General features: G+C 41.3%; 1 protein-coding gene and 1 long non-coding RNA gene across 7 annotated transcripts; one reads left to right on the top strand and one right to left on the bottom strand.

Moving 5' to 3' along the window:
• Positions 1–15,030: 15,030 nt before the first annotated feature.
• Positions 15,031–23,054, bottom strand: LOC139555024 (uncharacterized). Of its 6 annotated transcripts, none has more exons than XM_071368406.1 (9): positions 22,915–23,054; positions 22,312–22,422; positions 21,836–21,970; positions 21,667–21,744; positions 21,423–21,562; positions 20,909–21,034; positions 20,761–20,818; positions 20,382–20,645; positions 15,031–19,694 (listed from the first exon to the last, which is right to left on the bottom strand). In XM_071368406.1, the coding sequence occupies exons 3-9, from the start codon at positions 21,858–21,860 to the stop codon at positions 17,716–17,718; spliced, it is 2,670 nt and encodes an 889-aa protein (XP_071224507.1). In that variant the 5' UTR covers positions 21,861–21,970; positions 22,312–22,422; positions 22,915–23,054; the 3' UTR covers positions 15,031–17,715. The 6 variants fall into 6 exon arrangements, with proteins under 6 accessions (XP_071224507.1, XP_071224506.1, XP_071224505.1 ...); XM_071368405.1 differs by having other exon boundaries at positions 21,836–21,894; XM_071368404.1 differs by lacking the exon at positions 22,312–22,422 and having other exon boundaries at positions 21,836–21,894; positions 22,915–23,052.
• Positions 22,943–25,626, top strand: LOC139555025 (uncharacterized). Its single transcript, XR_011670928.1, has 2 exons — positions 22,943–23,078; positions 23,218–25,626. It is a non-coding gene; the product is annotated as an uncharacterized lncRNA (long non-coding RNA).
• The last annotated feature ends 1,599 nt before the right edge of the window (positions 25,627–27,225 follow it).

Below are 27,225 nucleotides of genomic sequence, written 5' to 3'. Positions count from 1 at the left end.
ACAGTATGTAAACATAATTAAAGTGAGGCAGCAGCCTCTAAGGTGTAGGGTTGAGTAACCGGGTCGTAGCTGGCTAGTGAAAGTGACTATGTTCAGGGCAGGGTACTGGGTGGAGGCCGGCTAGTGATGGCTATTTAACAGTCTGATGGCCTTGAGATAAAAGCTGTTTTTCAGTCTCTCGGTCCCAGCTTTGATGCACCTGTACTGACCTCGCCTTCCGGATGATAGCGGGGTGAACAGGCCGTGGCTCAGGTGGTTGAAGTTCTTGATAATCTTTTTGACCTTCCTGTGACATCGGGTGCTGTAGGTGTTCTGGAGGGTAGGCAGTGTGCCCCCGGGGATGCGTTGGGCAGATCGCATCACCCTCTGCAGAGCCCTGCAGGTACGGGAAGTGCAGTTTCCGTATCAGATACGGCCCGACAGGATGCTTTCAATTGTGCATCTGTAAAAGTTTGTGAGGGTCTTAGGGTCCAAGCCAAATTTCTTCAATCTCCTAACAGCGCCTCTTCACCACATTGTATGTGTGGGTGGACCATTTCAGATTGTCAGTGGTGTACCCTGAGGAACTTCAAGCTTTTCACCTTCTTCACTGCAGCCCGTCAATCTGTATGGGGGCGTGCTCCCTCTGCTGTTTCCTGCAGTCCAGGATCAGTTCCTTCGTTTTGTTGACATTGAGGGAGAGGTTATTTCCGTGGCACCACTCCACCTGGCTCCTCACTGTAGACTGTGTCGTCATTGTTGGTAATCAGGCCTACTACTGTTGTGTCATCAGCAAACTTTGCCACGCAGTCAAGGGTGAACAGGGAGGGGCCCCTGTGTTGAGGATCAGCGTAGTGGTGGTGGTGTTTCCTACCTTCTTGTGGTAGCATAGCTGACTAAACTCAACTCCACGATTTATGATGGGAGTTGAGGAGCGACTAGTATGGGCACACTGGAGATCTATTTTAATAAATCCATTGAATATACACCATCAAAAATACATCCAATATTAATTTGTTTAGACAGGTCCTAAGAAACATTATAAGACTAAAAAAATTGATTTTCAAAACAATACATCTGCACACCACTACTGGGCCTACCACTGGAGCTATAAAAGCGTATGCAGGCAAGAACATGGTAAAAATGGGCCTGTTTGTAAGGGGGTCATATAAACATTGCCCATATTTTTTTAAAGGCAAAATACCACAAATCTCATGTGAAAGCAGTATCTGTGGGTAGGCTATGCCTACATAGAAAGGAAGCTTGTTTTTGCCATTACATGATGAGGGGATTTTAAATTGTCTGTCTGGTGTTTCAGTGCCCCTCAAGAAAACCAGCCCTGCAACAAGATGTTATCCCTGATCTAAATCATTTCCTCTCTCCATCTCTTTCTTAATGGTAAGTAAGGCTTCACTTTGGCTACTAGTGATGCGAGGATTGACTCATAACCCGTGCAATTTATTTCTATAGGCTACATTTAGGGTTTTCTTTCATTATCTGGCATTAGTGCATAAGCCTAAGCTTCAGGGCCTATCTGTACATGTGCCAAATAGCCTGAACGCCTAATGTTTTTGGGAATGGGCAGAAAAAGTTCATGCCAATCCATAGAGGCAAAAATAAATGTTGGAGTTTAATTCAATAAGAGAAAAGCTGCAAAATGGAGAGCTGAAAATAAAGCGAAGGAAGGGCCAGAAAAGTAATGTTTGGGAAAGATTTGGTGAAGTGGTAAAAGAGGATGATAGCAGTGTGTTATGTGATGATTGTGAGGCACTGTACAAATTCCACAGTCACAAGATGGGGACTTCAAAGAGGCCCATCAAGGAAACTGTAGCTTACAGTTCAGATGGGTTAAATGGACACTGACTGTAGGTCTATAGCCTACAGTTCACTTAGCCTTAATATTAACTCGTGTAGAATTAAGCATTTATTGTAGTAAAATAATACACCAAATGTATAGGTAACATTTTGACTTGGGAACAAGAGTTGAGAAATATGATTTCTTCCTTTCAGCATCTTGAGAGAATGTGAATGCACAGTTATATCACCTCTACAGAGGGATCTTTATCAGCATTATAAAAGCTGATAGTATTTCAACCACATAAAATATACATCCAAACTGAAATCTTATCAGAAACATGTTGGGTCGTTTTCACAGCTTTCTATTTCCTTACCACCGGTCAAACTGATGTCAGTCATGGCTTACATGAATTTACATGAATTTAAGAATTTGTTCTTAACTGACTTGCCTAGTAAAATAAAGTTTTTTTTTTTTTTAAATACAAAAAAAAAACAGAGAATGTTGTACAGAACATCAAATCAAATTGTATTAGTCACATGCGCCAAATACAACAGGTGTAGTACAGTGAAATGCTTACTTACATGCCCCTAACCAACAATGCAGGTTTAAAAAAATACTAGTAAGAATAAGAAATAAAAGGAACAAGTAATTAAAGACCAGCAGTAAAATAACAATAGCGAGACTATACACAGGGGGGTACCGGTATAGAATCAATGTGCGGGGGCACTGGTTAGTTGAGGTACTATGCATAGATGATAACAACAGAGAGTAGCAGCGGTGTAAAAGAGGGAGGGGGGGGCAATGCAAATAGGCTGGGTAGCCATTTGATTAGATGTTCAGGAGTTTTATGGCTTGGGGGTAGAAGCTGTTTAGAAGCCTCGAGGACCTAGACTTGGCGCTCCGGTACCGCTTGCCGTGTGGTAGCAGAGAGAGCAGTGTATGACTAGGGTGGCTGGAGCATTTGACACCGCCTGGTGTAGAAGTCCTGGATAGCAGGAAGCTTAGCCCCAGTGATGTACTGGGTCGTACGCACTACCCTCTGCAGTGCCTTGAAGTGGGAGGTCGAGCAGTTGCCATACCAGGCAGTGATGCAACCAGTCAGGATGCTCTTGATGGTGCAGCTGTAGAACTTTTTGAGGATCTGAGGACCCATGCCAAGTCTCCTGAGGAGGAATAGGTTTTGTTGTTACCTCTTCACGACTGTCTTGGTGTGCATGGACCATGTTAGTGTGTTGGTGATGTGGAAACCAAGGAACTTGAAGCTCTCAACCTGCTCCACTACAGCCCCGTTGATGAGAATGGGGGCGCGCTCGGTCCTCTTTTTCCCTGAGGGGCCCATGTGTTGAGGATCAGCGTGGCGGATGTGTTGTTACCTACCCTTACCACCTGAGGGCATCCCATCAGGAAGTCAAGTATCCAGTTGCAGAGGGAGGTGTTTAGTCCCAGGGTCCTTAGCTTATTGATGAGCTTTGAGGGCCCTATGGTGTTGAACACTGAGCTGTAGTCAATGAATAGCATTCTCACATAGGTGTTCCTTTTGTCCAGATGGGAAAGGGCAGTGTGGAGTGCAATAGAGATTGCATCATCTGTGGCTTTGTTAGGGCGGTATGCAAATTGGAGTGGGTCTAGGGTTTCTGGGATAATGGTGTTGATATGAGCCATGTCCAGCCTTTCAAAGCACTTCATGGCTACAGATGTGAGTGCTATGGGTCAGTAGTCATTTAGGCAGGTTACCTTAGTGTTATTGGGCACAGGGACTATGGTGGCATCAGAGCCGGTGTAGTACGATTTGATCTTAGTCCTGTATTGAAGCTTTGCTTGTTTGATAATTCATCGGAAGGCATAGCGGGATTTCTTATAAGCTTCAGGGTTAGAGTCCCGCTCCTTGAAAGCGGCAGCTCTAGCCTTTAGCTCAGTGCGGATGTTGCCTGTAATCCAAGGCTTGCGGTTGGGGTATGTGCGTACGGTCACTGTGGGGATGACGTCATCGTTGCATTTATTGTTGAAGCCAATGACTGATGTGGTGTACTCCTCAAAGCCGTCGGAGGAATCCCAGAACATATTCCAGTCTGTGCTAACAAAACAGTCTTGAAGCAGATGCAGCAGATGCTAAGCTACATCTGACCACTTTTTTTATTGATCGAGTCACTGGTGCTTCCGGCTTTAATTTTTGTTTGTACGCATGAATCAGGAGAATAGAATTATGGTCAGATTTGCCAAATGGAGGGCGAGGGTGAGCTTTCTATGCGTCTCTGTGCGTGCAGTAAAGGTGGTCCAGAGTTTTTTTCCTTCTAGTTGGACATTTAACATGCTGATAGAAATTTGGTAAGACGGATTTAAGTTTCCCTGCATTAAAGTCCCCGGTTACTAGGAGCGCCGCCTCTGGGTGAGAGTTTTCCTGTTTGGTTATGGCGGAATACAGCTCATTCAGTGTGGTCTTAGTGCCAGCATCAGTCTGTGGTGGTATGTAGACAGCTACGAAAAATACAGATAAACTCTCTAGGTAGAAAGTGTGGTCTACCGCTTATCATGAGATACTCTACCTCCGGCGAGCAAAACCTCGAGACTTCCTTAGCTATCATGCACCAGCTGTCATTTACAAAAATACATAGTCCGCTGCCCCTTGTCTTACGATGAGACACCGCTGTTTTGTCCTGCCGATACAGCGTATTACCAGCCAGCTGCATGTTGATAATGTCATCGTTCAGCCACGACTCCGTGAAGCATAAGATATTACAGTTTTGAATGTCCCGTTGGTAGTTCAGTCTTCCACATAGGTCATCGATTTTATTTTCCAAAGATTGCATGTTTGCTAGCAGAATGGAAGGAAGTGTGGGTTTATTCAATCGCCTACGAATTCTCAGAAGGCAGCCCGCCCTCTGGACCTTTTTTCTCCGCCTTCTCTTCACGCAAATGACGGGGATCTGGGCCTGTGCCTGTGTTTTTTTGTTATTGCATTTTCTCCCTGGTCCCAAAATGTCTTTGCTCCACAAAAGAAGCAAAGATGACATAACTTTACCGATGTCAACTGGATTGAAGCATTCATTCTCTATCGATTTATGACATTCTGGTGAGCAATGGTTTATTTAGTCTTCTAGGGTAACATATAATGATAGAAGAGAAGCTGCATGTATCTAATTATGTACATGTTGGCTAACAAATAGCCTACCAAAATGTCCGAAATATATCTAAATCAGGAGAAACATATCTAAATCAGGAGAAAAAAATCCTGCATCCAGTCAAAAAATATTTGGGCTGCCTTTAACTGTAGCCTACAGCACCTTTTCTATATTAGCAGGTTCGGGATGGGTGCGGGCCTCAGATTTTCACTTTGTCACATATAGTCCGGCGGTTGCAGGTGGGTTACTAGCAATTTGAGGTGCAGGTGAACAAACAGCTGACCTGCGTGCCAATATTGGCTACTACTGGTGGTAGCCAGCCCTACACAATGATTTGGCTTGTCATGATGCTCATGTTTTAAGAAACAATTTTCATGTAAATGTAATTAATATTGATTTAAAAAATGTACAAAGTAAAAAATAAAAAAAGTAATTGCCGTGGATTGGAGAAATGGTCGCTGAACCAATAACATATTTGTTCGTTTTTTTGCACACAAGAACATACAAAACAATATGATTTGGCTCCCGAGGGAATTAATTTGGCTCTCGCAGCGGTCTGAGGCGCTGCATCTCAGTGCTAGAGGCGTCACTACAGACCCTGGTTTGATTCCAGGCTGTATCACAACGGGCCATTGATTTCGAGTCCCATAGGGCGGCGCACAATTGGCCCAGCGTCGTCCGGGTTTGGCCGGAGTAGGTTATCATTGTAAATAAGAATTTGTTCTAACTTGCCTACTTAAATAAAGGTTAAATAAACAAAAATAAATAAAAGGTCATATGGGGGTGGAAGCTATTGAAGTTAAGTATTTTTGACATAGAATAAAATAAGTCATAGAAAATACAACATCAACTGCCGTGGATTGGGAGGAAGAGGTCCCTGAACCGATAACAGTTAGTTCTATTCATGCAAGTGATATGGGGTGGAAGCTATTGAGGTTTTAATAAAGTATTTTTAATGTAAAGTCAAATAAGTCAAATAATGCAAAAGTATTTTCTGTTTATTGGAGGGAAGAGGTCCCTGGACCAATAACAGTTGTTTGTATTCATGCAAGTGATACTGGGTGGATGCTATTGAAGTTTTAAGTATTTTTTATATATGCCATTTAACAGATGCTTTTATCCACAGCGACTTTGTCAAGCTTAGATACATTGTTTTCCATTTAAATTCATACAAAATTCATACAAAATAGGCCAAATCAACTCAATTTTTTTGGAAGTTATTATACAGTTGAAGTCGGAAGTTTACATACACCTGAGCCAAATACATTTAAACTCAGTTTTAAACTCAATTCCTGACATTTAATCCTAGTAAATATTCCCTGTTTTAGGTCCGTTAGGATTACCACTTTATTTTAAGAATGTGAAATGTCAGAATAATAGTAGAGAATAATTTATTTCAGCTTTTATTTCTTTCATCACATTCCCAGTGGGTCAGAAGTTTACATACACTCAATTAGTATTTGGTAGCATTGCCTTTTAAATTGTTTAACTTGGGTCAAACATTTTGGGTGAATTTAAGTTGGGTGAATTTTGGCCCATTCCTCCGGACAGAGCAGATGTAACTGAGCCAGGTTTGTAGGCCTCCTTGCTCGCACACGCTTTTTCAGTTCTGCCCACAAATGTTCTATAGGATTGAGGTCAGGGCTTTGTGATGGCCACTCCAATAATCTTTGTTGTCCTCAAGCCATTTTGCCACAACTTTGGAAGTATGCTTGGGGTCATTGTCCATTTGGAAGACCCATTTGTGACCAAGCTTTAACTTCTTGACTGATGTCTTGAGATGTTGCTTCAATATATCCACATCATTTCCCTGCCTCATGATGCCATCTATTTTGTGAAGTGCACCAGTCCCTCCTGCAGCAAAGCACCCCAACAACATGATGCTGCCACCCCCGTGCTTCACGGTTGGGATGGTGTTCTTCGGCTTGCAAGCTTCCCCCTTTTTCCTTCAAACATAACGATGGTCATTATGGCCAAACAGTTCTATTTTTGTTTCACAAACCAGAGGACATTTCTCCAAAAAGTACAATCTTTGTACCCATGTGCAGTGCCAAACCGTAGTCTGGCTTTTTTATGGCGGTTTTGGAGCAGTGGCTTCTTCCTTGCTGAGCAGCCTTTGAGGTTATGTCGATGTAGGACTCGTTTTACTGTGGATATAGATACTTTTGTATCCGTTTCTTCCAGCATCTTCACAAGGTTCTTTGCTGTTGTTCTGGGATTGATTTGCACTTTTCGCACCAAAGTACGTTTATATCTTGAAGACAGAACGTGTCTCCTTCCTGAGCGGTATGACGGCTGCGTGGTCCCATGGTGTTTATACTTGCATACTATTGTTTGTACAGATGAACGTGGTATCTTCAGGCGTATGGAAATTGCTCCCAAGGATGAACCAGACTTGTGGAGGTCTACAAATCTTTTTCTGAGGTCTTGGCTGATTTCTTTTGATTTTTCCATGATGTCAAGCAAAGAGGCACTGAGTTTGAAGGTAGGCCTTGAAATACATCCACATGTAAACCTCCAATTGACTCAAATTATGTCAATTAGCCTAACAGAAGCTTCTAAAGCCATGACATAATTTTTCGCAGTCAACTTAGTGTATGTAAACTTCTGACCCACTTGAATTGTGATACAGTGAATTATAAGTGAAATAATCTGTCTGTTAACAATTGTTAGAAAAATGACTTGTGTCATGCACAACCGACTTGCCAAAACTCTAGTTTGTTAACAAGAAATGTGTGGAGTGGTTCAAAAACGAGTTTAAATGACTTCAACCTAAGTGTATGTAAATTTCAACTGTATGTAAAGTGAATTAAAACTAATAGAAAATAGTGTAATTTCTAAAAATGTATAATACCTAAATTAATTGCCATGGATTGGAGAGCAGAGGTCTCTGAACCACTGAGGTAGCAAAGTCATATTGGTTTGAAAGCTCTGTCATGTGGTTTTAAGAAGCTATTGACATTTGTCATTAATATGCAATAGTAGGCTTTGCGGTTTTAAGACGGTCCCTTAACCCTAGGAGCGGTGGAGAGTAACATTTTAGCTACATTTCACCTACAGAGGGAAATACGACACCGAATTACAAAAAGGGGTGTAACTTGTTTCCTATCGTCTGCTTATTCTGAATATGTAATTTATTATTCTGGCATGTTCCGTTGAAGAGGTATTGACGAACAAAGTCAGAATATTTCATTTAAAGCTAACTATATCGTAGTGTTACCTCTACGTATCTGTCTGTTAATCAGATGTTTATTATGTTTGTATGGTGATACAGCCCAAGCTGACCAATGGAATGCCACGGTTGGTCTGGAGGCCAGGCTGAGATGTGACCGTCACGGTCTTCAGAACGCTGACATAATTAGATGGAGATGGTGGGATACTCAGATTGCCTACTGGAACAAGAGTCCATCCAAGGTAGAACCATGTTACAATTTAACAGACAGCGGGGGTCACCCTGATCATCAACCACTTCACCAAGGAGGATGCTGTGAGTTTTACGTGTGTGGCATATGACACTCGCCTGGAGAAATATCAGAAGGGAGAACAGAAGATGCAAGGTGAGGCTCGAAAGATCTCTTAATAACCAGGAGTTAAATCTCTTTCCAATTTTCTCTACAATAGGAGAGAAATTTAAAAGTTGGCCCTTTCTTTCTGATCTTTGCTAACTTTAATACCAAGATATGTGATCACATCTTTTACAGGGATATTACATACTGAGTTTAAGTCACATCTTTTCAACGCAAATAATTCACATTTCCTAACATTCAGAGATAAACCAGATACATGTGAGAAGGCATTAATACACTCAATAGCTTTCCTGATTTCATTATGATCTTTCAAAAAAATGGTGGTGTCGTCAGCCAATTGTGAACATTTTCTCTCTTTGTCTTGTATCTGAATACCCCTAAAACTATCCTTATTTAAATTAAGTGCCATAACTTGTGTGACCAATAAAAATAAGAAAGGAGAAATTGGGCATCCTTGTTTAATTCCACGTCTAATGTCGAATCTTTGTGAAGTTTCATGGGATAATTTAACAGTTGTTACTATTATTGTAAAGTGTCTTAATTACACTTTGAAAATATTGACCAAAACCAAAAAATCTAACAGTCTCAAAAAGAAAATAATGTTCAACTGTATCAAATGCCTTGTAAAAGTCTACAAATAAAATAAAGCTATCTTCCATAATGTGCTCATTGTAGTCTATCAAGTCCAATACTAGTTGAATATTATTACATATATGTCTGCCCTTCATAAAACCAGACTGGGTATCATCAATGATTTGGTCAAGACCTTTTTAAGTCTTTCTGCAAAGATGGATGCAAGTAGCTTTCCATCATTGTTCATTAATGTGATTGGTCTCCAATTTTCTAACATCATATAATCTTTGTTTGGTTTGGTTATTACAGAAATTAGGCTTTGTGTCATAGAAACAGGCAGGACCCCTAAATCAATTGCCTCCTTAAAAACATTAAATATAAATTCAGTAATATCCTCCTGAAAATATTTATAGAATAATGCCATCATTCCCTGGAAATTTGTTCTCTTTTAACTTGCGGATATATTTTTTTATTTCATTAATATAAATAATTTCATCACAAGACTTTTGGAAGTCTTCATCTATGAATTTTGCATAGTCTTTGACAGAGTCTAGAAAGGCAGATACGTCACTAGTAGGACAAGCATTACTGGTATAAAGGTTACCATAGAATTCTGAAACATATTTTGAAATATCTTTGTGGTTTTCATTTTCTTTGCAATCTATATTAATCTTATGAATATATGTAAATTCATTATTTGCTCTTTCTAAATTGTAAAAGTATTTTTTTTCACCTTCCTCCATCCATCTCCTTCTTGATCTTACAAATGCCCCTTTTGCTCTCTCTTCATACATTCGGTCCATTTCTAGTTGTAAAGAGAATAACTGACCCTTTCCTTCTTCATCAAGGTCCTCCATAGAGATTAGAGAAAGTATTTCCTTAACAAGTTTATCTTCCCTCAATCTTTTAAGTTCAGCAATTTCTTTACCTTTCTTCATGGCTGTTTGTCTTATTTCATACTTCATTAATTCCCAATATTTCCCATAAGACTTAAATAGTTGGGCTTTCCTCCAATTGTCTTGTATAATATCTTTGGCATCCATCTTGAAATTATCATCTTCCAACAGTCTACTATTGAGTTTCCAATAACTCCAATTCAGTTTAACTTCAGATCCATTAATATTTAAAGATAATATAACTTTATGATCAGTAAGAATTGAAGGTTCAATTGATACCTTGACTACAGAATTATCTAATGAATTAGAAATCAACCAGAAGTCAATTCTTGACATGTCCTTGTTACTCCAAATGAATTCCTTTTTATCAGGATATTTAGATCTCCAAATATCTACTAATCCAAGACCAAGACATAGATTATTAAACTCAGGATTAACTATGCTGGATCTGTTAGGAGGGGGATATCTGTCAATCATCACATTAGATACAGAATTAAAATCTCCACCTGAGATAATTTTGATATCCTGAAATACACCTATAACTAATCTCTTCATCAAATTCTTGAAATAATATCCTGTTGTTTTTGTTGGATGCATAAATATTCCCTAATAAAAACAGCTCACTGTTGAAATTTACTGTTAAAATTAACCAATGTCCAGAGTGGTGAGTCTTACTACTGATGACTTTCCCATTAAATGCACCTCTTAAAACTGCTACACCTGCAGATTGGTTGTTGCCATATGATAACCAGATATCGTTACCCCATTGATTTTTCCAAAAAGATAGATCGGAAGAACACGCATGAGTCTCTTGTAAAAAGTAAAAGTCTGCATTAAACCGTTTGCAATACAGGAAAATATCCTTACGCTTGAGTAAATTACAAATACCCCTGACATTAATTGAACAAAGAGATAGACAAACTTCAACCAACAACCTTGTTATGCTAATATAAGCTTTTCCTAAGAATATGTAACTCAAAAGGATTTCCATCCCATTATTAACCTCTCCAAAAAAAATATAAAAAATATAGGTCATAAAGTTACCAAAGTATTCTTACTCCCACAAGGGGAGACAATGTGTAGACTTTACAATAAGCAGTTATTCACCTATAGTTAGTGTTTAGTTTACCAGTTCTCAGGTCAGCCTTTTCTCATTCAAGTGCTTGTGTAATTGTTTTTATAATAAAAGGCTCCTTTTCACCTGGCAATCAGTTTTTGGCCTGACAGTTCTGTCCGAGTTAGACTCTGGCTCCCTCTCAAATGTTCTGGTTTGGCTGCATTTCTTTCCCATCGATGATCACTCTTGCACCGAAAAAATAAAATGCAGTTTTCCCTGCATTTCGAGCTGCAGCCACCATTGGCCAGTTTCTCTCTTGTCACTTTGTCTGCTAAGGTCAGATCCTCCGTGAACCTCAATTTTTGCTTGATGAGGAATTCACAATTCTTCGCTCGCCTCCAGAGAAGATCCCATGTAGATCTGTTGTTGAACCGGATGATGGTTGTCCTCGGTCTCTTGTCTTGATCCTTGAGTCTTCCCAAACGATGGACGATGTCTACATTTTCCTGAAGTTTGGCTTTTGATTGGGGAATGACAGCTCCACAGATGTCAACAACTCTGCATTTGATGTCCTCACCCGCCTGCTCTGGAATTCCATGGAGCCTTAGGTTCCACCTGCGCTGGTATCTCTCCGCCTCATTCACCTTTTGCTCGAGTTCAGCCACCTTCTTTTCATTTTCCTGGCAGATAACTTCCACTTTCTTCATGTCACTTTTGAGGGTTTTCACTTCTCCAAAGATAAAGTCAGATTTTTTAATGGCCTCAATTTATCGTATTCTCCCTAGCCATGACCTCCAAGCCATTTGCCCTTTCATCGATCTTTGCTGTCAAAAGCATTACAATATTGTTTTGCATCTCAAGAAGTGACATACTGTAATAAATATCATTTATTATAACACAAGCATATTTGCTAATACATTGTTATAACTAACTTCTTTCCAAACAGGGTTTCTCACAAACTCATAGCAGATACGGAGACCCACACACACCCAGAGACAGATGGCTGACACAGGCCTTTTCATAAAGACTGATAAGAAAAGTGGTGCCTGGTACTGCATATCACGAGAAACTGAGACACACACATACCCAAGGACAGAGGGCTGACGTAAACCTTTCATAAACACAGATAAGACAGGAACATCTTCGCACACACAAAAACTCCTCTTCAGTCTGAACATTTTACAGAGACACACAGACATGTCAAAATAGGAACATCTACGCACACACCTAATCTCCTGTTTTAGCTGAACATTTCTGAAGACAAAGAACTCTACTCAGAGCCAATGGGACAGTGATACTGGCCTGAAGGAGACCTCGCCCAACTCATCAGAACCAACCAGAGGACCAGAACTTCCAGACTCAACCTACTTTCTGTACTGTATAAAATGTATATGCACTCTGTTATCTGGGCTTCTTTCAGATAGTTCCATTTGAGCTTGATGAAAAGGGTCCGTGCACGCTATTTCAGATATCTTTACCTCTGAATAAATTGCATTTAATTAAACCTCATCCACCCTGTCCAGAGTCTCTACTTCGTCTCAGTTCTCCAGTAAATTTGTTTTATCAACAATACCCTATTGCCCTCTCATCTTTTTCCCCTGGGGCTTGACTGGAGTGCGGTGGTCGTAAGGTAACGGCCTGAGCTGGGGACTGGAGGGGCGCAAGTTGTGAGCATTGTTGTCCGTGCTCACCACATTTTCATCACCCATTGCAGTATTTCCCCCCACAGTTACATTCTGAAGGAGTACCCAAAATCATACCATCTTTTGTGGTTAATTGTTCATCTGACGATCTCTCCATTTCTTTCCTTTTGGTTCTGGTCGTGGAAGTTTCCATGTACGTTCGACAAGCTAGTTTTTGAGCTAGCTGGCTATCTAGTGTTGTCGCATACTTGGTTTTAGAGGTGAATAACTTGCAGAAAGTAATCAATTACTTTGGTAAATAAACTAAACCATACTCATACGGAGTTTTATGACCGTAGAAATAATCCAATGGTCATAATTGGGTAAGGAAATCCAATAATTCCTTCAGCTACCAAAACAAATTAACTGCATCTCCCTCTGTCATTGTTTTGTCTCAAGATTCACACCATTAATGGTGTTTTCTATTCCATTCTGGGTTATGAGCACCATTAGACCAAGAGCATATGCTCATACTTCACCTGGGTTAAGCTTGATTAGGTTCTCATTTAGGCTTACTTACCTTACTCCAGGATTCCATAGTCTCTGACTAACTAAACCAAATTTAAGCCACGTTCATGAAAGCTACTTAAAATGTCCTAGTTTAACTAGTACACATTAAGGCCTACTCCTGGCTTAATCTAAGCCCAGTCTGCTCAAAATTTGAGAAATTACTTTTTCTCTCCTCCCAACTATTCCCACATAATGTGATCGTATACAAATGTCAGCAAGATTTGAAATTGCTTTAGTCAAACATATTTGTTTGGGCTTCTTGAGGTCAATTTGTATTCTACAAATTATTTGTAATTATGTTCCGGCCCCCGACCATCCGCTCAAGAAAAAAATTGGCCCACGACTGAATCTAGTTGATTATCCCTGGCCTACATGATGAGATTATTATGGACAAAAGAGCAAAACAATTTGTATTTGTCAAAGGGCAGCCAAGCATTGATGATCATGTCACCAGAATAAGACCCTCAATATTTATTGGAAAGGAGCATCAAGCTCATTACCTTGAATTTCACCCACCCTGTGAAGTTCATCATAACTTATTTCATCTGAAGCCTAATAAACTGCATTCTTACCTGACAAGTCATAGTGGCAGGACCACACATGTCATCGCGTGACTCTAAAAGTCCTTCGATATGGTTATTATATCAATATTTGCGCATAAAAGCGTCTGACATTTATTGCATAATACATTTTACCGATATAAAAAGGCCCCACCTGGTCGAAATTTCTGTTTATCAGGCCTGTCATGACATTTATCTGACGTACTTTACGCACATAAAAAGTTTGGATGGAAACCTGGTTAATGATATAAAAATCTTTGTCATAGATGAATAGTGTATACAATTAATTATATTTGCCGACACGGTTTAATTTTGGCACCAGTAGAGTAGCTATCAAGCTATATAAACCACGACCCCTCCGCAAACACTACAATGTTGGTTACAAGGTGGTACTCATTTAAATTAAGCGAATATCATGCTACCATTGGTGCATTAAAATAAGCGTTAGGGTGATGTCATCCTATCCCCTTAATAATCCCGCCTCCTTAATCCAAGTGTTTGGCATGGCATACTTTGGTCATCACACTTTAATCTGGTTTCATCCAATTTCATGAAAAACATGATTTTGACTGTTCATGACCTTTAAGTTTAGCAACCACCATTGCTGTTAGTATGACAAGCATATGCAACGTATGATAAGGAAACAGGATGGGTGAAGAGCAATGATTATTATATTTATATTTCCTGACCCTGTTTCACCTTTAATTCACAGCTCTTCTGATGAGAGCCATGTTATTGGTTACTCTCTGAGGCTCTGACAAAACTGTCCAATCGCATTAACCTTGAGTTTATTGCGTTTGAGCTCGCTGCAAAATAGAGTTTACATTTCATTTCTTTACCAAACAAGCTAACAGGGTTAAAGTAATACATATGAAAATAGTAAATGTTGACTTCAAAGGTTTGATAGTTTGCTGTGTTTTAGTGACTGGAAATGCAATTTCTTCCACACACGTTCAGTGAACTTGTAATAGGGTGACACATAGTAGACCCTCTCATTTATCTGGCTTCCTTACTTGTTTGCACTATTTCAATATGTAAATAATATTACTGAGAACAACCAGATTCAATAAAGTAGATTGTTGCAACATTGAGGTGTGTACAGTACTTCCTTCTCAAGCATTCACATGACAGCTGGATAATGTTATGGAAGATATTAGTAGATCAGTGTTTTGTTTCCCAACCCTCTAAGGGTTTTCTAAGGTCAGAAATTCATAAGATCAAAAAACAGGCGTTACTATAGAATGACAATGACTTGATGTAAGATTTGGTTTGTCTTTGGTAAAAAAAAAAAAGTTGGGAGCCACTGCATTAGATGACTGGAGCAGGAGATCAATGGATACTGTGACTTTATTAGCCTGAAGGCCATAATGTACTCAAATACAGCAGCAACACAAATTAACTACAGTATGAGACGCTTGAATACAGCATTAACAGTGACTGATTCTCAATGAAAAACAAGTCAAATAAAAAACAAACAACTTGACTCCAGCTGTGCTACATTATATGGTTAGTCTAAAGACCTGCTTGAAAAGTTTTATCATGCCCACAAATTGACATTAGGCAGTGGGGGAGACACAACTGACCAAAAAATAAAGTTCAATGCCACTTGCTGAGTAGCCTGTCCAGTGCTGCCTCTAGCCTTTTAGAACAGTTGCAGTTTCAAAGGTAATATCCTGGAATTCTACACAGTTCACCATGAGGTGGAGAGGACATATTTCAGTTACATTTTGCCATGACTTATGCCATGTTCATATGATACACTATATGACCAAAAGTATGTGGACACCTGCTCATCAAACATCTCATTCCAAAATCAGGGGTATTAATATGGAGTTGGTTCCCCCATTGCTGCTATCACAACCTCCACTCTTCTGGGAAGGCTTTCCACTAGATTTTGGAACATTGCTGCAGAGACTTGCTACCAGTCGGCCACAAGAGCATTTGTGAGGTCAGGCACTGATGTTGGGTGATTAGGCCTGGCGTACCAATTAATTCCGAAGGTGTTCGATGGGGTTGAGGTCAGGGCTCTGTGCAGGCCAATCAAGTTCTTCCAAACCATTTTTGTATGGACCTTGCTTTGTGCACAGGGGCATTGTCATGTTCAAACAGGAAAGGACCTTCCCCAAACTGTTGCCACGAAGTTAGAAGCACAGAATCATCTAGAATGTCATTGTATGCTGTAGTGTTAAGATTTCCCTTCACTGGAACTAAGGGGCCTAGCCCTAACCATGTAAAAAACAGCCCAAGGCCATTATTCCCCCACCACCAAACTTGACACAAAGCATTGGGGCAGGTAGCATTCTCCTGGCATCCGCCAAACCTAGATTCGTCCGTCGGACTGCCAGATGGTGAAGCATGATTCAGTACTCCAGAAAAACGCCTTTTCAATGCTCCAGAGTTTAATTGCGGCGAGCTTCACACCACTCCAGCCGACGCTTGGCATTGCACATGGTGATCTTAGGCTTGTGTGCAGCTGCTCGGCCATGGAAACCCATTTCATGACGCTCCCGACAAACAGTTATTGTGCGGACGTTCCTTCCAGGGGCAGTTTGGAACTCGGTAGTGAGTGTTGCAACAGCGAACAGACGATCTTTCCGCTCTACAGCACTCGGCGGTCCCGTTCTGTGAGCTTGTGTGGCCTACCACTTCGCAGCTGAGCTGTTGTTTCTCCAAGACGTTTCCACTTCACAATAACAGCAATTACAGTTGACCGAGTAGCTCTAGACGAACTGACTTGTTGGAGAATGTGGAATCCTATGACAGTGCCCCGTTGAAAGTAACTGAGCTCTTCAGTAAGCCCATTCTACTGCCAATGTTTGTCTATGGAGATTGCATGGCTGTGTGCTCAATTTTATACACCTGTCAGCAACGGGTGTGGCTGAAATATCCAAATCCACATACACAAAGGTATCTGTAAAAGAGTGAAAAAAATCAATGGAGGCCCCCCTGGGAGGTCAGGGCCCCTGGCTCAACTACCTTACCTAGCAATCTTAACATGTTTTGCTGACATGGGCTCATTGAGCGACTGTCATAAGTGGGAAACTGCTGAAACACAACAAAATCTCAAAATTGCACGTGGTGTATTCTTTTTTTTTTAAGGAACTGTCGGGTCTCAACTCACTTTTGAAAAATAGAAAAGTGCAGCGCGTAGTCTGCCTATAGGAAGAGGCGGCTCTGAGTCTGTCGTATCTGCTACACATAAACATTTTTGGGGAATAATCTTCAAATTAACACTAATAATTCAATAAATCTACTCAGTTAAGCCAATGTAAAGGTGTGTGAACCAAAGTCAAAATATAACACTGGCCAAAGCTGTTGTCACACTGAAATAAACCCAACTTCCTGAGGCAAGCACACATGGCAAGTGTGAAAAACATTTGAAAATAAAACTGTTTACTTTAACAAGTGCTGTGTTTCTGAACTTATTCAGCTCTGCTTCCCTCAGCTGGTCGAACTGAAAACTAATACAGCGACTCCTTCTGGACAGTTCTGGAAAGGTCCATGTTGAACCCCTAATTGATCCCCCTTAATTGTGTAAAATAAACCTTAGGTTATATTTACATTTAGATTTTTTTTTGCATTAACCAAAATATTTGTTGAAAAATTGATTATTTTCCTTCTTCATTATGTCTAAGTAGTTGGTCGCTGAAGCAGCGTTTCACAAACTGAGTTCATAATATTATCAAATTTAGCCAGTGTTCAACGTGTTGTCTATTTATCCATCTCAGCTCCATCTTGACTCGACGGCAGCAGACAAACAACTTAAAACAAACAAGTCTTGTATAAATCGGAATCGGGAACAGAATTGAATCGTTGACAGTTGTATGATGTCATGAAATCACGTTGACAGGGAAAGTACCTAAAATCAGCACTTATACAATGGATGGGATTCTGTTGGTTTAAGACAGCTATAAAAACAATAGACCACAGAGTGTATAAAACAAATGCACAAAACACCTGTCTATTTAAAACAACAAAGTGTCTAAAGTGCCACAAATAACTATCCTGGTGGATTTATGTATGATGTGTGGTAGTTAGACCCAGGGAGGTCCTGGTCCTGGAGCTGCCCAGGGACTCCGGGCAGGGCTGTGGCCCAAGTAGGCTCCTCTGTAGTGGGGAGGGCTGTGGGGGGAAGTCTGGGCCGTGCCGGGGGGACAGAAACCCTCCATGTCCTGGAAAGAAGGGCTGGGGGTGGCAGGGTCTAGACACCATAACAAATGGGGGGCTGGGGAGCCTTCTGTACTCCTGTGGCTGCACGCCCCCGATCTTCATGGGAAAGGGACCAGAGTGGGGATGGGGTCCAATCCCCTGAGGCAGTGTATTGTGGGGGTACGGGAGGACCTGGGGTGTAAACTCGTCAGGGTTAGAGTGAACGAAGTGCGGACCAGGGGTGGTTCTAAACCAATCAGAAACCACTTGGTAGGGGTCACAGTTCATTCTGTGGCCCTCTGGGAATGGCAGGTAGGGGCCAGGGTCAGTCTTGTACCCCTGCGGACCTGATCTATAGGTGTCTGGGGTCAGCTGTGTGCCTCCGTAGGCCCATGCTTCTCTGTACTCAGCCTCACATAACTGCACCTGCTGCATGGCTGCTATGTCACCCATACAACTGCTCATCTCTTCTCGGTGAAGGGCTGGCCCTGCCTGATCTCTATGAAGGGCTATGTCATGTCTGAGATCTGCTGTGTCACCCATATGAAGCCCTACGGCGCCTCTATGAGTTCCTGTGAACCCCTGCGCCTGGTGCCGTTGTGGAGGCTGGCCTTGCAAATACTGTTGGCAGTAAAAGTCTGAGTTCTCCTCCCTCTCTCCATCCTTTCCTCCCCATCTCTCCCCCTCCTCCACCATGACCTCCACAATGAGCCCAACTCCATTCTGAATTTCAGCTCTGCATTGCTCCTCTTCCTCCATCAACTGACGGTCAGTTAGCTCCTCTCCTGTAGCATACCAACGGTCAGTTGTCACTTCTGTTGTAAAAGACTGATTGTCAGTTGATCGTTCTCCTGTTTGGTACATTTTGTCAGTTGACCTGCTTCCTGTGGAAAACCCACTGTCAGTTATCCTCTCTCCAGTAGAGTACAGACTGTCAGTTGTCCTGTCATCCTCTGCAAGCCTCTGTGCCCCAGAATGACACTCATTCCCCCTCTCCTCCTCCTGTTCTTCTTCCATTAGAGGAGTGTCTGTCAAGCTCTCCTTCGAGAGACGGCCAGTAGTAAAGAGAATCGGCCCGGCAACAGACGCTGTGTCAGTGATGTCTCTGGCACAGGCTAGACCGGGGTAAATACTGCCTTGTCGGTTGTTCTGCCCCACTCGGAAATGGAACTTTGTGTCAGTGAGTCGGTTATTTTCTGAATACAGATGGGCAGTTCGGTCCTGCTCTCTCCTGAGGTAAACCATGTCAGTACTGTTTTGCTCGTTGACTGAGTAGAGACCGTCAGTTGTGTTTTTCTCTCTGCCATAGTACAAAGCATAGTCAGTGAACCTCTGTTCCCCGCCGAGATACAGACGGTCTGTGTCGGTGTCCTCGTCTCCCATAGTCAGCTGCTGATCAGGTATGGCTGGGCCCAGTCTCATAGTCGAAGTGAGTACATGTCCCGGAGTGTGTGTCCGTCCCGGAGTGTGTGTATTTTCATGCGTGTTTCCGAGTCTTGCGGCAACCGAGTTTCCCGGCTGGCCAAGCAAACGTGAGGGAGCGGGAGAGGGTTGGAGTGAGGCATTTACGGTGGGGGAGTGAAGGGGTGAGGCGTGTCTGAGGGAGGAGGGGGAGGTTTCCAGGCTGAAGGAGTTCCTCTCCAACAGCCAGGGGCCGTCCGTCATAGACAGACTGACCTTGAACACCGGCTCACAGCGAATCAGCTTTGCAGGAACTCCCTGTAGTCCCGCACCCTTCCCCTCAGGCCCGCCCAGAGACGTCTGACTTCCAGCTGTGACATTTGGGGTCGGGGAAAGAGAGGGGTCATGCTGCCATGATGAGGCAGGACGCTTCAGTGAAGAACCTTAAGTGAGAGACAAAAGGAGACGAAGAGAGCGAGGGAGAGAGAAAAAGAGGCGACGAGAGAAAGACACTCACAAAGAAGAGGAGTGATAAATGTCAGTAAAAAGTGAGATTATTTTTCTATGGGCAAAATAAAGAAAACACACACCACAACGTGTGTAGCAGGGAATGATTCAGAGGACGCAAATACTAAAAAATGAATTAAAGGGCCAGTGCAGTCAAAAAGGTGACTTTCCTGTGTTTTATGTACATTTCCACACTAGGAGTTGGAATACTACTGTGAAAATTATGATAATGCCCTTTTAGTGCCTGGTGACGTCACCATCCGGTAAATTAGTTAATAGACCAATAAGAAAGAGTTCCAAACCAGTCTGCCAATAACAGCTAGTTTTCGTTTTTCCCCTCCCCCACTTAGACCACTCCCAGACAGTCCTAGCAAAATGACTGCTCTTGCTTGAGAAATTGCTCTTTCTAAAAAGCTGTTTTTGTATGTTTTTTCAATTTTGATTGAAAACAAGTCACAGTGAGGTACTTAATTGTTATCCAGAAATTTGACATGGGAATGAAAACAGCTGCATTGTGCATTTAAACAAACTGTCAAAAGGGTATTTCCAACACAGTGGTACCCAATGTCTTTAACCACCCATTAACAAAGTTGGCGCATCATCCCATGAGGTCATACACTCACCAATCAGTGGCTTGCTTCCATGGAGAAACCCCTCCTCCTCCCACGAACTAAGCCGTGATTGGATAGAGACACTCTGCTGCAACACAGGGGACTTCTCAGATTGGCTAGATAAGTTCCGACTCTGGGTGGTCAGACTCCTCCATAGGACGGTTCGGTTGTCAAGCTGGACAACAGGCTTCTCTGGTTGGATGGATTGCTTCACTGATTGGCTCTGAAGATCTCTCTGCTCCCTCCCAGTCCTGATGGCATGCAAGAGGATGAGAGCTGGAGGAGAGAGAGAACGATAAGTCGGGGGGGGCGGACAGCGTGAGTGACACCGACTGGTACAAAGAAAGAAAAAAAACTGATGGATGAAGGAGAAGAGAGAATATGGACTGACCATCGCTCTCGCTGTGTGTTGTCATATGGTCATACATGGCAGCATCCAACTTCAGCACCTAACAGAAAGACAGAACAGAGGAGATTTGCACACACACACACACACACACACACTCACATCACCCCAGCATGCACAGACACACACATACCTGTACGTCCCCGGTTCCTTCTCTCTTCTCTAGTATTTGAGCCATCTCCATAAGAGGCCGGGCCAGCTTGGACAGGTCAGGAGGACTCTGCTTCCACTCTGACACAAAATGAGGGTGATGGACTTTCTATACAACAACAGCCACAGGAGAGAGGAAACACACAAGTGGTATGTATACATGCAGCTGTATTAGGCTAGTTGTAGGTCAGTGATTGTGTAAAACAGTGTTTCGCAATCCTGGTGCTAAGGCCCCAATGGGGTGCGTATTTTTGTTTTTGTCCTTGCACTAACACACCAGACTTTAAAAATACTCATCAAGCCTTTGATAAGAATGTGGTGTGTTAATGCTAGGGCACAAAAAAAAAGCACCCCTTTGGGTCCCTGGGACCAGGATTGAGAAACCCTGGTGTAAAGAGGTGTGGTTTAACTGTACAGGTATTACAATAACACATCAGAATCATTAAGTAGCTTGTGAGTAAAGAGCACAGATCCAGAAACACACGTCTCACACTCACAATGTAGTTGTATCTGTGGAGACTCCCCATGATGTGGCTCCTGACATCAGCCTTACTGAGACGACACACACACACCTCACACAGGTACACCGCCTCAGAGTCCCTGCCGAGTGTCACACACTCTGTCACGCAGCCCAGACCTAAAACACACACACGCACACGTGAAGTACACACAGGTCTAAAGTACACACATTGGTCAAAAACACAGACGTATCATTTACAAAAACACAGAGTTGTTCCTGACCGATTATGGGCTGAAGTCTGTTCTTGTTGTTCAGATACACCCTAAGGGAGTTGGACAGCAGGCTCTGGCCACACACAGCTACATGAGGATGAGAGAATGAATGAATGACAATGACAAGAAAGAGAGGATGCTGAATGGATGAATAAAGAGCTGATAACCCATTGCCTACCATTGTGTGCTCCTCCAGGCTGCATAGTGACAGACCTCAGGAGTCAAACACCCTAACAACTGAGAAAGAGCGAGAAAGAAAGAGCGACAGAGAGTAGATTGAGAAACAGAGAGGGAGGCAGGGGGGGAAAACACACTGTGTGCGAACACCACAGGGTGGCACAACAACACCAGTCACTGTAAATACGGGGCTGCAAGGGACAGAAGCAGATATTATAAAAAATAAAATAAAAAATCTGATATCGAGAATGCATTAGCTAGCTGCCATACCACACTCTACATCTGTCAGTTTGACTTTACAGCACCCATTTGAGTCAAGACTCAAGCTCATCTTGCCATGCTCGATTGACAATTGGCATTGATCCCAATCAATTCCATAAACTAGACTCCTGCTCACGTTTAATGGTGCAAAGTTTCACAATATCATATTTCACATACTGTTTGACCATACAAATATATTGCCAAATCCATTCTTACCAACAGAACACTATAAAAGGAAGCCGACTCAGTCACACCATTCGTCTTTGTTGATGATGCACGAGCATGTGAAAGGTGATGTAGCTGATTGACTGGCGTCACCGAGGTGTGCTGATAAAAAGTAAAATATAACTCAACTACAGGACTCGATCTATATTTGCTAGATAGAACATACAAATCCTTAATGTAGATATAATAATTAATATCGGCAGGAACAGAGCGCAATGTGTTAAAATTAAAGAATAGGTCAGTAACAACTTCAATGTGGTCACTGGCCGGTCTGGCTAACGCGTCAGCAATATTTTCTTCCAAATGGTTTAGCAAAACGAAAGTGGCTAGCCAATAGCCAAAGAAACGAAACTGAAATGTCAGGATAAAAACGACAAGCTACCAAATCAAGGCTCGTATGAAAACTGAAGTATAAATGTCAATCTCGCCAAGCTATCGTTAACAATCAAATGTGTGCTAATGAAACTCTTAACAGAACGTTTGAGTTGCTGTGGAGATAGCCAAATTACATTAATGCTAGCTAGCCAGCAACTACCTAGTAAAAAAAAAAGTTTTCCATATGGCTAATTAACATATAACAATAGAATGACCTACCGGTCTGTACTCCACGTCGGTGCAAATGGTGTGTTTGATCTGTCTGTCTGAAATAAATTGTTAAAAGAGATTACTGACACGGATTATCAACTCGACGACCGCACTGCGTAAAGCACGAGGTCAGATACAGCGGGGGAAACTCAAGAGTGCGGAACTAAAGAGGGGTGAGGAATTTATTACAGCCTGTTAATCACACGTCTTCCTTTCCTAAATCAGAGTTTGAGCGGTGATAAGATGATGAATTGAATGGGTCAAACTGATCCACAATAAAATAGATGATCTAGTTTACTTTCATCTCCACAGGAAATCTTTGAAGAACAATGTGAGAGCTCAAAAAGTGTACATTATATTGTCCTGCATGACATGAAGTTGGCTATGAAACACTAAAGAACAAAACAGCCATAAAGATAGTGTTGCTGTATGAAGAGTTCCTGGTCTGTGTAATGTCACCATCAACTGAACATACAAAACCCTCTGCCAGTCAAACGTGGACTGCCATGTGAAAAGATGCCTTCCAAGTTACCATCCTCAGTGAGCTGTCTGCCATTCTCTGTCTCCTGCAGTGATAGCAGGAGGCTTTACTCCTGGCTTTACTCAGGAGCTAATGAATCTTGAACAGCTTCCTTTTCTCACCTCCACAGTCTTAATCTTTTATCCTGTTCAAGAGTTATACATTTGTCTATTGACATAGTGTTTTCATTTTATTCAATGTATGGTAATTGATTGTATTCATCATACTACATCTATTATAATGAGGGTGTGTATTCTTAGTGTCCTTTTAGAGTCTCAGAGAATTCGATTTAAATATGTTTAGGTAATTTTGAAGGTGTGGGCGTAAAGAGAGTTATGGGTTGTAGAAATGCACATAAGAGATGGGAACAAAGAGGGTGTACAGAAGGATGTTATGTGGAGAGATCCCCCAAGGGTGTATAGATACATATGATGTTGCTCGAAATTTAGTTGTAGTCTTGTCTCTGCTTATAATGAGAAGAGAAACAAAATAAAAACTTTAGGACTGGTAGACTTGTGCCAGCAGTATTATGAGAATAGGCTACTATCAGTATCATGTGTGAAGGTTGTTGGGAAATGTTGATAGGAATTATAATTTGATTTAAAATTGCAGATATTAAATACACCTTGTGTTAAGGGAAATGCGAATACTTTTGGTAAAGGGTCTGTTGTTGCAACAGGAAATGTGGTGGAAAATCATCTTAGAATTATAACACTTACAAGAACTTGTGGCTTTTAATACAAAATATCAGAAGCCATGCTGGTCCGCGGAACAACCAACTTCCCTGAGCACTGGCTCTGCTTTTATACACCTACAGCATATGAGTCCATCCTACATGCAAATGAAGTTACTTCCCTCAGTCCATCTGCCACCATTATCTTTTAGTTTAAGCTTCCTGTTTGTTCATGCCCAATAACGCCCATATCTGCTTTCAGTTAGGTAATAATGGTGGCGAGACCCTTTCATGTCCTAAAAATAATATATGTCCAGCTGTCCTATGGGCCTATGTCTTTGGCTTTTGTACTTATGTTTAGCTTGGTGTGCTCTTTGGTATGTTGCCCTTATTAGGACTAGTAGATTGTGTGTTCCTCTGACATTGGTATGTCCAGCTTATCCTAAGCACTTATGGCCTTGGCCATTATACTTATGTTTATTCCGCTCCATCTAATCTTTGGTATGCTGCCCTTTCCAGAATAGCAAATGCACTATGTACACATGTCCTTGCTACTTTTAGTATTACATCTGTCCCTATATGTAACATTAACTCCCACAGAAATCACACTTACCTTTCTCTCTCCCTCAAGATGAAAAAGCTCTCGGAGCTAAGGAAAAATCCCTAGAAACGACTCAAAAACTATCAATAAGGTAACCTTTAAAAGTAATTTTTATACAAAAATAGAAAAGTAAAACAGTCCAATTTAAACAGTAATACAAAATCTAAAAACTACTTTAAAATAAAAAGGCTCAAAAGCATTATAGCAAAACAGGGTTTCCCAACTAGCGGCCCGCGGGTGGCTTTATTTAGCCCCCCCAAGCTTTCTGAGCAATTTTTTAAAAACGATTATTATTGTTGGGCATAATAGACTGTAAAACACCAGAAAAAAGTTGATTGTTTATTATTGTTTGAACTGTATCGATTTTATATAGGACTATTGAAATTTGTCCAAGAAGAATTTTGGACATTTTAAGTCCTTTTTTTGTTTTTCGTTTATACACACATCTTCGTGCCCTAGTCACTCCTCCACTGGGAGGGAATACAGATGATTGCAAATCCTTTAATGTTGATGACTGAGTTCTTTGTTGTCAGATGTTTCTTTTGAAGTTGCCACGGAGTTGCTCGTCATTATTATTGTATGAGGTATTATTGATTGGTTTTCCCGTGCTGTGACTTTTATTCATATGTTGTGTGTTAAAACTTAGGGATAGCCCCCTTTTTTCAATTTTCGCCTAAAATGACATATCCAAAACTAACTGCCTGTAGCTCAGGCCCTGAAGCAAGGATATGCATATTCTTGGTATCATTTGAAAGGAAACACTTTGAAGTTTGTGGAAATGTGAATTGAATGTAGGAGAATATAACACAATAGATCTGGTAGAAGAAAATACAAAGAAAAGGTATTGAGATAAACTTTTGTTATTGACCAAATACTTATTTTCCACCATAATTTGCTAATAAATTCATTAAAAATCCTACAATGTGATTTTCTGGATTTTTTGTTCTCATTTTTGTCTGTCATAGTTGAAGTGTACCTATGATGAAAATTATAGGCCTCTCATCTTTTTAAGTGGGAGAACTTGCACAATTGGTGGCTGACTAAATACTTTTTTGCCCCACTGTATATTACCACATTTACCTTTGTGATTCACAATCATTCCTTTATCAAATTTACTAACTCCTGCAGTTTCTAACACACAAATAGTTTATTCAATTAACTATAGTGTTTCCCACATCCATCCCATTATCTCCATAGCTGTAGAAACATTCATATTCGCTTTTTACAATAGTAAACCTATCATTATGAGGATCATTCAATTCAGTTCTTATTTTTGTACATTCATATTTTCCCAACATATTTTTATTTATTCACGTCTGCCTTAGTGTTACCTAATGCCAACCTGCATCCATGTGACACAAAGGAATGTAGTATTTTCTCTGAATACATTGAACATTTTACATTTAACACATTCTTCAAATGATGCAAGTTCAGGTACTATCAAAAGATCAGACAAAGGTGATTTTCTACACAAAATACAATTGTCCATTCTGTGTTTGTTTGCCGTATACTTAGCCCATTCGTACCACTCGTTCTTCACTACTTCTTCTTGTGTGCTGTCCTTGAGTAGTTCTGATTCTGAGATATCTGTTGCTTTTACAATGTTTTTTGTCTTGAGGTAGATCATTAGAGTTTGTCAAAAAGTTCCAAATGTCAGTAAAAAACCCTTCTGGTTCTATTGTCTCAGGTTTCTTTGTGGGTACAGTGGACTGCTTGGTAAGGGCAGTTGATGTTATCTTAGTGGTAGCTACTGTAGTCTTCACAGCAGCTGCCACCGTTGTCGTTGTTCTAGTTGTCACAGGTTCTTCCTGTTCAGGTGCAGGGGTGGGATCAATCTTAATGACCGTGGTGCTACTCCCTTCGGTCACTGTTGTTCTTGTTATTTCAATTATATGTTCTTCACTTTCCACTGGTTCAATCTTGTTCATGATGAGCACCCACTCGTCTTTTTCTTTGGTTAATGTCAGGTCACATCCTTTCGGGTCCCAACGACTTCTCCCTTTGTCTGGTGATGTGTCCATCCACAGAGTGCAATCTCCGGTAAGGGTTTGATCCTTATGATTGAGATAGACTTCAGTTCTCCTGCTTCTGTTTTGAGGTGGAACAGAGATTCTAACTTTGTCATTTTTTTTTTTTTAGGATTGTTCGGCTGGTTCCTCTCTTCTCTTCCTGTTTCCACCATACATCTTGATTGTGCGTGAGTCTGTTGTTTCTATACTAGCGTTCACTGTTACTTTCTGTTATGTCAATGTCATTTTTATTTTGTTGTTCTAACTTCAATTGTCTGTTAAGGGGACCATTCAAGAGTTGAAAAGTCAATTGTGGGGAAATCCCCATTTTCTTCAGCTTGCGGGACTTTTCCTCCTCTTTCTTCCCCTGAGGCTCCCTCCTCAGGCCGGACTGGGCTTCCATCTGGAAGGGTGTCAATTTTAGGGAAGAGATGTTCTCATTCTGTAGGTGGTACTTCGGAGTCCCTCTGTGGGCTTCCTTCAAGGAGGTCTGCCACAACAGGTATGTCATCAAGAG

The sequence above is a fragment of the Salvelinus alpinus genome, chromosome 26, assembly GCF_045679555.1.
Source record: "Salvelinus alpinus chromosome 26, SLU_Salpinus.1, whole genome shotgun sequence".
Taxonomy (NCBI): domain Eukaryota; kingdom Metazoa; phylum Chordata; class Actinopteri; order Salmoniformes; family Salmonidae; genus Salvelinus; species Salvelinus alpinus.
The sequence above is the reverse complement of the archived record's forward strand: the minus strand, read 5'-3'. Positions and strand labels throughout refer to the sequence as shown.

Excerpts from the sequence above, each read along its gene's own strand:
- LOC139555024 (XM_071368406.1), bottom strand. The coding sequence starts at position 21,860 with ATGCAGCCTGGAGGAGCACACAATG. Across the intron at positions 21,745-21,835 it reads GCCTGGAGGAGCACACAATG|CTGTGTGTGGCCAGAGCCTG; the intron begins GTAGGCAATGGG and ends ATCCTCATGTAG. Across the intron at positions 19,695-20,381 it reads TGGAAGCAAGCCACTGATTG|GTTCTTCACTGAAGCGTCCT; the intron begins GTGAGTGTATGA and ends CTCTCACTTAAG.